The following is a 12,007-nucleotide window of genomic DNA, read 5'->3' on the forward strand; positions in this document are numbered from 1 at the left end:
AAATTTAGTATTTTGTATATTGGGTTGTTACAAGATTAGGAAAACTAAGCACAGTTGAAATGTCTGCTTTGTCAATTCCCCAGTCAGACCACAAGGGTGACCCTGAACTTTGTTTTAATTGTCACTTTAAATTAGCATTCACTCCCACCTGTCTTTGACATCTTGCACTGTTCTAGTGAAACTCCATGAAGCTCTCAGAACAGCCCCTTTTACACAGCGATCCCATTTAATTGGAGTGTTAATGACCTGTGTTTCAAGCCAGCTCGGGTCATTCACACTGAACCAAGAAAAGCCAGTCTGTGCAACCTTTTACAGAGCAAGTCGGCATCCTGGTACAAATTCTACAGCATTACAGTATCGGCGTCCCGGGAAGACGGGTAAGCCTTGTGCACTGGAGCCAATGTGAAACGCATTTGGCTTTGATACTACCTACCTTGGCAGGTAATTTCCAGGATGAAAATGACCCCCATCTCGGGTTTGTCGCATTCTCACAGACAAATGAAACTGTTAAAAGCTGGTTAATTCCCATTTTTTAAGGGCAGTGTAAAAGAGCCAGTATTTTCCCTCTGCTGCTGCCCTTCTGTGTTTCCATCTGATTTCTCATACATTCCACTGGGAAAACATGGTTTCTCAGCTGTCAGATTGGTAGCCAGCACTGAGTTACCTAATCAAATGAATGGAAAACATTTTGTATTTTTAGGAGTAAAGCCATGAAGAATCTTTAATATTTTCAGCATTCTATTATTCTGAAGTTATGACGTATAGTTCTCAATAATACATCTGAGAATCAATAAAATTATAAAATCACCTAATGAGTACAAGCCCAAATATAATAAGATAGAACTTTAATCATAGAAATCACCTTGATAAGTTCTTCTGAATTGGGATATGAACTGGTATTTTGATTTTCAGTTGCAAGAAATATTACTTGGCATATCTCTGTTTCTCTACTTCATAATGTCATTTGACTTTAAATTCTACAATTATTACCACCAAATTATTTCCTTGTTTCATTTATTTGATTGATGTCATCTCCTTCGCAGGGTATTGTCCACTTTTAAGAAAAAACTGTGGGAATGAGATTTATTCACATTAGGAAAGGTTTAATTTTTTTAAATTTTGTTTTCTTTAAGGTTGTCTGGATATTAACTCTTCAGTTAAAGGAGCTCGTTTTGTCAGATTCTGTGATGCGTTTAACATTCCTATCATTACCTTTGTGGATGTGCCTGGATTCTTGCCAGGTAAGACATTTATATTAAAAAAAACAGCATAACACACTGCATGAGAGTGTGTTCCATTCTCATATTCAACTATGTTTTCAATTGATCAACTATTACTGCAAAAAAAAAATACTAAGCCACACTATTTAAAGCATTATTTTTGGATCTGCATGTATTAGGATAAATAATTTTTTAAAAATAACATTTTTGTACTTCTTGAACTCAGTGGGCCAGATTTTAATTGTCCAAAATAATTGCTTCGGCTCTTTTTGTTTTAATTCTAATAGTTAGTTTGAAACTGTCCTGTTTAGAGTTGATAACTTATTTATCCATCTGTTAGATAATTTGGATAGTCCCATACGCCAGTGTTGTTTTTTCTCCTCTTGGAGTGGTATTTTAATGGTACAGTATCACAGTTTTTTAACTGGATTGTAGGGCTTTCATTCCAATGATAGTTCAGTTGACGTGTGCTGAACAATGTACAAACAAAGCTCCTCTTCATTGCTGATTTTCACATGAACCCTTTTGCTACATTTTGTTTCCTATTAATGTGGAAGTTACTGGCTTGCTCATCTGTATTTGGGTGAAATCTTTAGGCACAGCTGAGAAAGTTATTTTACCTGAAGCACTGGCCTTGATTTTGTAGTAAAAATTAATGGTGGTTGGAGTAATCAACATTATTAAAAAGTAAATTGCAGCAAAATGTGTGATGACTGCATGTGTATTTAATGTGGAAATTAGGAGTGTGATGTCAGAGTTGTCTTGGTGTAGCCCTCTTCTCTAGAAGATGTGATACTAGTAAGATTTGGCATTAAAGCAGGTTCAAGTTGCATCATAATATTCACTATACCTGAGGTAAAAGGATGAGGCCAGGATTCTTTGACTTGTTATAATTGCTACCAAACAAACTATTACATAAAAATCATTCAATTAATATAGTTTCATTCTCTAAATGTAATGATTTTTGTTGTTTCAATCTCTCTCCCTTCAACTCGGCTTTCATTTAATGTTAATTATTTAATCGTGGAATATTTTAACTTGCATTCATCCTTAAGAGTTTACATGACTTTGAATATTATTTGGGCAAAGTGGTGGAGAATTACACATCTTACAAATCATCTAATTTATGGTAATCTGACTTGAATTTTGTTTTAATATTTAATAGGCCCTTTCAGCGCACAAGCCTGTGCTGACCAAATACACTCAATTGAGCTACAACCCCTGAAAGTTTTAGTGAACAGTAAGAAGAAACAAGAGAAAACCCATGCAGACACAGATAACCTAAAAACTCCTTACAGACAGTGTGGGATTCGAACCCCTATCCTAGTTGTGGTGCTATAACAGTGATGAGCTAACTGTTATGCTCGCCATCCTGCTCCTTTATGGGAGGCATGTGGGAGGCATGGCTTTAAATGGCCAAAATCAGCTTCTACCATGTGTGTAGAGTGATATAATACAGGTAGCTATAGGATGTTTCTAACTAAGGAAAGGAACCCTTATTTAATCTGGGCATTGCCTGCACTTGCCTGTAGAGGGCACCATGCCAAAATGGATTGTAATCACCACATATATGAGCAAAGTACATAGAAAATGTGGCAAGAATTGCTAGTTGACACTGATGGCATAATCTTCCTCTAGTTAGAACATGGAAAGGCCCATTGTACTTGGTTTTTATTGCTGATTTATAAAAGTTATCACTTTCTTGGTATTTTACTTGAAATGCAGGAACCAGCCAGGAATATGGTGGAATCATCAGACATGGTGCAAAGTTGCTTTATGCCTTTGCTGAGGCAACTGTTCCCAAAATCACAGTAATCACTCGAAAGGTAAGAATGCATTGCTGACAGTCAGAAATAATACCTACCTAATCAGTATGGCGTGTATGGGGGGACATGAATCAGATAGGTCCACTTCAGAAAATGTTTGGAAAATTTCACACAATTATGTAATATACGTCTGATTTTCTGAAATGGCCAGGACCTGGTCTATGTCAGATGAATGTATTTTTTAAAAAAAACAGCCCAGTAGCAACAGCAAATTATTTGTATCAATGTTTAAATAACAGCAAACAACAAAGGAAGGCTTTTTAAGCATTAAAATAATGCTTAATTCTTGCCAAACAAATGCTGGCTGCCATCGACCACTGATACCTTCCCACTAAGGCCCCACTCCTGTCAGGAGGCTGCTCTCCTTGATGATGCTGGGACAAGGGATTCTTTCAACTGTTTGCTGAAAGTCAGTGGCATGAAATTGGATAGGGAGAGTTGGAGGGAAAAGTCAATAGGGGAAGGTAAAAAAGAAATGGAAAGAGAGAGGGGAGGGAGTTACCTGAAATGATGACGATCATTCTAATTTCACGTTGAATTAATTTTCTTCCAACCTGTGAGGTCAGTTCAGCTTCGAAAATGTTTCAGATAAATGAGGATTTCTGATTTGTTTCGGGTATCCTCATTTATCTGAAATTTAAACTTTTTTCGGATAAATGACAATCCAATTTTTGGACAATTGGAGTTGTACTGTAATTTATTCCAGACAGAGAAGCCAAAAGATTTTATTATAGAATGTTATCATAGTATGTGGACCAGCTACTGCATATTTCTCCCATAATATTTAGCTCTAAGCTTAATTAAAATGATATGAAAACTTAATTTCACCAATATAGTGCAAATTTCTGTGTCCTTTTAACCAACAGCAATCGAGTTATAGGGTGTATTTAGAAAGTCTGTTCACTCAAGAAGTAAAAAATCTATTCAATATGTACAACTACTGCCACACTATTCTGACCAATTATGTGCAGGTTTCACTTTAAAGTAGCATAGTCTGATAATACTAAAATATCAGAAAAGGCTCCAGTCTGTGGTCTTTTCCCCACAGAGCCTTTATATTTACTAGAAAAAGCTTCTCTTAATGCATTGCTTGATTTCAAAATATATTAGGTCTGCAGCATTTGCTCTTTGACATCTTGTAGACTGGAAAAAAAAGTTTTGGGTGGATGAAATGGGGTCTAAGACATTTGGGCCTCTAAAATGTGGTGCCTTGCTGCTAACAGCTAGGTGGATTTCACTGTGGAGAGAGGGGAGAGCAGAGATGTTCACCCTAATTAAAATGATAATAAATTATTAATTTTAAATGTAATTAAAAATATAATAAATTCCATGTCTGTCGCCAAATACGAGCGCCAAAATATCTGGCACCAAACTGCAGTTGCCAAAATGTCAGATTCTGGATGAAATGATAACTTTTGCCCAGCTGTTCAAGAATGACTGGTTGGTTGATGTTCATACTGCAACCGGGGAGTGGTGAAGATAGGTTTGCACATAGCAGTTGTTTGGAAGGAACCACTACACTACTTTAAAGTCCTTTTTTTTAAAAAAAAAAAGGGCCAGGCTGCAAATGGGTGGGCCATTGCCATCACAAAATTACACTTTTTGAAGCTTGGTTGATGTTTTGAGGGTGAGCTGTTCTAAAATAATTTTGATACTGCTCTGCATAATACACATTATTTTAGGAGAATTCACTTAATTGTCCAACTGAACTAAATTAGAGTTTTTTCATTAATTATTGTATGCAAGATGTGCTTTCCTTAATAGGCTTACGGTGGTGCATATGATGTGATGAGCTCCAAGCACCTAAGAGGAGACTTGAACTATGCTTGGCCAACAGCAGAGGTTGCAGTTATGGGAGCCAAGGCAAGTGACAGCATTTCAGATTCTTGCTTGCAGCTGTAGGTAGATGACTGCTAAGGATAATGATTTCTGGGTTTTTTGATAATTAGGAAATTGGTTACAATAAAACCTGTTGTGGAGTTTCTAATTTGTAAATGTTGATGGTACAAAGTTTGCTTTTTATAGAATGCATCAATAATATCTTGCAAATTTTCTAATTTTTTAAACCTTTTTTTTTTTCCTACCACATTTATTTGGATTAAGTTTGAAATATTGTAATATGTTTGTTAAGTGGTTTTATTTTAAATAAAGTTTTTTTTTAAATCTTGCACTTTTCCTCTTCCTTTTATTTTCCTGGTGAAGAAATCAGCATTTGGTCAATATAAAGGCCACCCAAATTCCAAGTGATGTTTGCAGTCCTATTGCAGCCCACAGACTTTTTAGATTATTTACAGAAAATGCATTAAAGCTGCTTCTGTGGGTTTCTTGACATTGAATCAATTGTTACTTCATTTACCATTTACTTTTGCGAAATGTAATAGCAATCGTGTTTTCATTTAGATTTTGAAGTGTTTTAAATTATGTTAGTATTAACTTGGGCATCTTGTGTCCTGTGAGACAAAGTGGCAATTTTATGCCCTGGTGAGGGAATGGTATTTAAAGAATAACTGACCAAAGAATGTATTGATTAGGTATCTTGTACTCTTAGCATAATCTATGGCATGCACTGTTTACAATTTTTTAAACCTGGAGCTGAGGAACTGTCCTGCGATTTTTATATATGTGTGTGTATATATATATATATATATATATATATACACGCTGTTTACATCCGGTACCGCACGGATGGCAGTCTCTTCAATCTGAGGCGCCTGCAAGCTCACACCAAGACACAAGAGAAACTTGTCCGTGAACTACTCTTTGCAGATGATGCCGCTTTAGTTGCCCATTCAGAGCCAGCTCTTCAGCGCTTGACGTCCTGCTTTGCGGAAACTGCCAAAATGTTTGGCCTGGAAGTCAGCCTGAAGAAAACTGAGGTCCTCCATCAGCCAGCTCCCCACCATGACTACCAGCCCCCCCACATCTCCATCGGGCACACAAAACTCAAAACGGTCAACCAGTTTACCTATCTCGGCTGCACCATTTCATCAGATGCAAGGATCGACAATGAGATAGACAACAGACTCGCCAAGGCAAATAGCGCCTTTGGAAGACTACACAAAAGAGTCTGGAAAAACAACCAACTGAAAAACCTCACAAAGATAAGCGTATACAGAGCCGTTGTCATACCCACACTCCTGTTCGGCTCCGAATCATGGGTCCTCTACCGGCACCACCTACGGCTCCTAGAACGCTTCCACCAGCGTTGTCTCCGCTCCATCCTCAACATCCATTGGAGCGCTCACACCCCTAACGTCGAGGTACTCGAGATGGCAGAGGTCGACAGCATCGAGTCCACGCTGCTGAAGATCCAGCTGCGCTGGATGGGTCACGTCTCCAGAATGGAGGACCATCGCCTTCCCAAGATCGTATTATATGGCGAGCTCTCCACTGGCCACCGTGACAGAGGTGCACCAAAGAAAAGGTACAAGGACTGCCTAAAGAAATCTCTTGGTGCCTGCCACATTGACCACCGCCAGTGGGCTGATAACGCCTCAAACCGTGCATCTTGGCGCCTCACAGTTTGGCGGGCAGCAGCCTCCTTTGAAGAAGACCGCAGAGCCCACCTCACTGACAAAAGGCAAAGGAGGAAAAACCCAACACCCAACCCCAACCAACCAATTTTCCCTTGCAACCGCTGCAATCGTGTCTGCCTGTCCCGCATCGGACTGGTCAGCCACAAACGAGCCTGCAGCTGACGTGGACTTTTTACCCCCTCCATAAATCTTCGTCCGCGAAGCCAAGCCAAAGAAGAAAAAATATATATATATATATATAATTTTTTTTTCAGAATCAAAGGACATGGAGGAATAACATTTATCCAAAAGATGGGGTTTTTTTTAATGATTTTTTTATTTTTCACACTTGTGATCCATATCAACCAAAATATATACAAACATTTCTCATTAAATATACACAGTGGCATTTTCTCCTTTTTCCCCTTCTACCCTCCCTTCCCCCCCCTTCCCACCCCCCCTCCAAAACCAATAAATATTCAACATATACAATAAAACAATGTCTTCACACAATGAAAAATAAACAAGAAAAATGCATCATCTGTTTTTACACACTGAATCAAATCATTTTGTCTTCTTATCATTTTACTTGATACCTAATCATTTTAGAGGGTGGAAGTCCGAGGCAAGCTCTCTATTATGTTCCATGTATGGTTCCCAAATTTGTTCAAATAATGTGACTTTATTTTTTAAATTATATGTTATTTTTTTCCCAATGGTACATGGAAATGAATAAATGTATTCCATTGGAAAAAAATAACATTACTTCTTATGTTACTTAAAAGAAAGATCTCTGGATTTTTTGGTATGTTATTTTTTGTGATTTTATTTAATATCTGATTTAGATCTTCCCAAAATGTATTCACTTTCATACATGCCCAAATTGTATGTATTTTCCCATTTCCTTCTTACAGTGAAAACATCTATCTGATAATGTTGGATCCCATTCTTTTAATTTTTGAGGAGTGATCTATAACTTGTGTAACCAATTATACTGTATCATGTGTAACCTTGTGTTTATTGTTAACTAATATAGCTACACCTCTAGCTTTTGAATTATATGATGCTGCCACTACGTATCCTACCCAGTCTCTCTTTAATTTGTTATGTTCCACTTCAGTTAGATGCGTTTCGAACACAAATGCTATATCTGTTTTCTTTATTCAGTAAATTTAATAGCCTCTTCCTTTTAATTTGGTTATATATTCCATTAATGTTTATAGTCATATATTTCAATGTGGCCATCTTGTATCTTGTTTACACCTCTTTTCCGCTTCCTTACCACCTCCATCCCTCTTTTTCCCATTTTCATCTCTGTTTTCCCTTTTTAAACTCAATGTATGACAACACATTTAAAACATAAAACATAAAATACTCCAACAATTCCCACACAATATTACCTTAACCCCCAAATGCCGGGCAACCACAACTTTCCAAAAGATGATTATTGAGTTGAAAATTTGAGTACAAGGCTGTCAAAAAGTAACTAGATGACTATCTCCAACCGAAGAAAAGTCTTTGCTTTATCAAATTACTTTTATACTTTGTTCAAACAATAGAATTATTGTAAATTTGGGTCTTTATAATTTTACATTCTTTTAAAGGGTGCTGTGCAGATTATCTTCAAAGGGAAGGGAAATGAAGAGAAAGCAGAGGCAGAATATGTAGAGACCTTTGCAAATCCATTCCCAGCAGCAGTCCGAGGTAAGTACCAGAGAGAGGATGTCACACATTTTCTAAATGTATTTAACCGAAAATTTATGCTTATTTTCTTTAGTGCAATTTATCTAAATTGGCATCTTTGGCTTGGCTTCGCGGACGAAGATTTATGGAGGGGGTAAAAAGTCCACGTCAGCTGCAGGCTCGTTTGTGGCTGACCAGTCCGATGCGGGACAGGCAGACACGATTGCAGCGGTTGCAAGGGAAAATTGGTTGGTTGGGGTTGGGTGTTGGGTTTTTCCTCCTTTGCCTTTTGTCAGTGAGGTGGGCTCTGCGGTCTTCTTCAAAGGAGGCTGCTGCCCGCCAAACTGTGAGGCGCCAAGATGCACGGTTTGAGGCGTTATCAGCCCACTGGCGGTGGTCAATGTGGCAGGCACCAAGAGATTTCTTTAGGCAGTCCTTGTACCTTTTCTTTGGTGCACCTCTGTCACGGTGGCCAGTGGAGAGCTCGCCATATAATACGATCTTGGGAAGGCGATGGTCCTCCATTCTGGAGACGTGACCCATCCAGCGCAGCTGGATCTTCAGCAGCGTGGACTCGATGCTGTCGACCTCTGCCATCTCGAGTACCTCGACGTTAGGGGTGTGAGCGCTCCAATGGATGTTGAGGATGGAGCGGAGACAACGCTGGTGGAAGCGTTCTAGGAGCCGTAGGTGGTGCCGGTAGAGGACCCATGATTCGGAGCCGAACAGGAGTGTGGGTATGACAACGGCTCTGTATACGCTTATCTTTGAGGTTTTTCAGTTGGTTGTTTTTCCAGACTCTTTTGTGTAGTCTTCCAAAGGCGCTATTTGCCTTGGCGAGTCTGTTGTCTATCTCATTGTCGATCCTTGCATCTGATGAAATGGTGCAGCCGAGATAGGTAAACTGGTTGACCGTTTTGAGTTTTGTGTGCCCGATGGAGATGTGGGGGGGCTGGTAGTCATGGTGGGGAGCTGGCTGATGGAGGACCTCAGTTTTCTTCAGGCTGACTTCCAGGCCAAACATTTTGGCAGTTTCCGCAAAGCAGGACGTCAAGCGCTGAAGAGCTGGCTCTGAATGGGCAACTAAAGCGGCATCATCTGCAAAGAGTAGTTCACGGACAAGTTTCTCTTGTGTCTTGGTGTGAGCTTGCAGGCGCCTCAGATTGAAGAGACTGCCATCCGTGCGGTACCGGATGTAAACAGCGTCTTCATTGTTGGGGTCTTTCATGGCTTGGTTCAGCATCATGCTGAAGAAGATTGAAAAGAGGGTTGGTGCGAGAACACAGCCTTGCTTCACGCCATTGTTAATGGAGAAGGGTTCAGAGAGCTCATTGCTGTATCTGACCCGACCTTGTTGGTTTTCGTGCAGTTGGATAATCATGTTGAGGAACTTTGGGGGACATCCGATGCGCTCTAGTATTTGCCAAAGCCCTTTCCTGCTCACGGTGTCGAAGGCTTTGGTGAGGTCAACAAAGGTGATGTAGAGTCCTTTGTTTTGTTCTCTACACTTTTCTTGGAGCTGTCTGAGGGCAAAGACCATGTCAGTGGTTCCTCTGTTAGCGCGAAAGCCGCACTGTGATTCTGGGAGAATATTCTCAGCGACACTAGGTATTATTCTATTTAGTAGAATCCTAGCGAAGATTTTGCCTGCAATGGAGAGCAACGTGATTCCCCTGTAGTTTGAGCAGTCTGATTTCTCGCCTTTGTTTTTGTACAGGGTGATGATGGTGGCATCACGAAGATCCTGAGGCAGTTTACCTTGGTCCCAACAAAGCTTGAAAAACTCATGCAGTTTGGCATGCAGAGTTTTGCCGCCAGCCTTCCAGACTTCTGGGGGGATTCCATCCATACCTGCTGCTTTGCCACTTTTCAGTTGTTCGATTGCCTTATATGTCTCATCCAGGGTGGGAACCTCATCCAGCTCTAGCCTTAGGGGCTGTTGAGGGAGCTGGAGCAGGGCGGAATCTTGGACTGAGCGGTTGGTACTGAAAAGAGATTGGAAGTGTTCTGACCATCGGTTGAGGATGGAGATCTTGTCGCTGAGGAGGACTTTGCCGTCTGAGCTGCGCAGCGGGCTTTGGACTTGGGGTGAGGGGCCGTACACAGCCTTTAGAGCCTCGTAGAAACCCCTGAAGTCGCCAATGTCCGCGCTGAGCTGTGTTCGTTTGGCGAGGCTAGTCCACCACTCATTTTGGATCTCCCGGAGTTTGCGCTGAAGATGGCTGCATGCGCGACGGAAGGCTTGTTTCTTCTCTGGACAGGACGGCTTTGTAAGGTGAGCCTGGTGGGCAGCTCGCTTCTTTGCCAGCAGCTCCTGGATTTCCTGGCTGTTTTCGTCAAACCAGTCCTTGTTTTTCCTGGAGGAGAAGCCCAGTACCTCTTCAGTGGATTGCAGTATGGTAGTCTTCAACTGATCCCAGAGGGTTTCAGGGGACGGGTCCGTGAGGCGGGTTGCAACGTCGAGCTTTGCTTTGAGGTTTGCCTGGAAGTTTCCTCTCGCTTCGTCTGACTGCAGTTTTCCAACATTGAACCTCTTTCTGGGGGCTTTATTGTTCCTGGGCTTTGGCTTGAAGTGAAGGTTGAGCTTGCAGCGAACCAGCCGGTGGTCAGTGTGGCATTCCGCGCTAGGCATGACCCTGGTGTGGAGCACATCTTGTTTGTCACTTTCTCGCACCAGGATGTAGTCCAGGAGGTGCCAGTGTTTGGATCGGGGATGCATCCAGGTGGTCTTAAGGCTGTCCCTCTGCTGAAAAAGGGTGTTTGTAATGACAAGCCGCTGTTCTGCGCAGAGCTCCAACAGGAGGCGCCCATTGTCGTTGCACTTGCCGACGCCATGCTTGCCCAGGATTCCTGGCCAGGTTTCTGAGTCTTTGCCGACACGAGCGTTGAAGTCGCCCAGGATGACAACCTTGTCGGCTGTAGGGGTACGTTGGATGAGGTTGCGCAGGTCGGTGTAGAACTTGTTCTTTTCTGCTGGTTCCGCCTGGAGGGTTGGAGCATAGACACTGATGAGGGTGATGTGACGCTTGTTTTGAAGTGGGAGTCGCATGGACATGATTCGGTCCGAGAGGCCTGTCGGAAGGTTTTCGAGTTTGGAGGCAATGAAGCTCTTGACCATGAAGCCTACACCAGATAGGCGTCGTTCATCCGAAGGCTTGCCAGACCAGTAGAGTGTGTAGCCCGCGCCGCGTTCTTGGAAGCTGCCTACATCTGCCAGGCGGACTTCACTGAGAGCGGCTATGTCGATGTCAAGTCTGAGGAGTTCATGTGCAATGAGGGCAGACCGACGTTCAGGTCGATGGCTGTCAGTCTTATCTAGCATGGTTCTGATGTTCCAGCATGCTAGCTTGAGTTTGTGAGCATCTTTTGAGGGGGGGGACGTGGAGGGGGAGGACGTGGAGGGGGAGGACGTGGAGGGGGAGGACGTGGAGGGGGAGGACGTGGAGGGGGAGGACGTGGAGGGGGAGGACGTGGAGGGGGAGGACGTGGAGGGGGAGGACGTGGAGGGGGAGGACGTGGAGGGGGAGGACGTGGAGGGGGAGGACGTGGAGGGGGAGGACGTGGAGGGGGAGGACGTGGAGGGGGAGGACGTGGAGGGGGAGGACGTGGAGGGGGAGGACGTGGAGGGGGAGGACGTGGAGGGGGAGGACGTGGAGGGGGAGGACGTGGAGGGGGAGGACGTGGAGGGGGAGGACGTGGAGGGGGAGGACGTGGAGGGGGAGGACGTGGAGGGGGAGGACGTGGAGGGGGAGGACGTGGAGGG

At 42.6% G+C, this 12,007-nt stretch overlaps 1 protein-coding gene across 7 annotated transcripts in view; it reads left to right on the forward strand.

The window, feature by feature from the left end:
• The window catches only part of pccb (propionyl-CoA carboxylase subunit beta), a 72,706-nt gene that overhangs the window by 57,384 nt on the left and 3,315 nt on the right, over positions 1 to 12,007 (forward strand). For all 7 annotated transcript variants that reach the window (XM_069896603.1, XM_069896602.1, XM_069896606.1 and 4 more), the window contains 4 exons: positions 1,134 to 1,241; positions 2,946 to 3,046; positions 4,811 to 4,909; positions 8,166 to 8,265. In XM_069896603.1, coding sequence (XP_069752704.1) covers positions 1,134 to 1,241; positions 2,946 to 3,046; positions 4,811 to 4,909; positions 8,166 to 8,265 — 408 coding nt within the window. The remainder of the gene's footprint in view (positions 1 to 1,133; positions 1,242 to 2,945; positions 3,047 to 4,810; positions 4,910 to 8,165; positions 8,266 to 12,007) is intronic.

Source organism: Narcine bancroftii, chromosome 9, assembly GCF_036971445.1.
Source record: "Narcine bancroftii isolate sNarBan1 chromosome 9, sNarBan1.hap1, whole genome shotgun sequence".
NCBI classification, from domain to species: Eukaryota; Metazoa; Chordata; class Chondrichthyes; order Torpediniformes; family Narcinidae; genus Narcine; species Narcine bancroftii.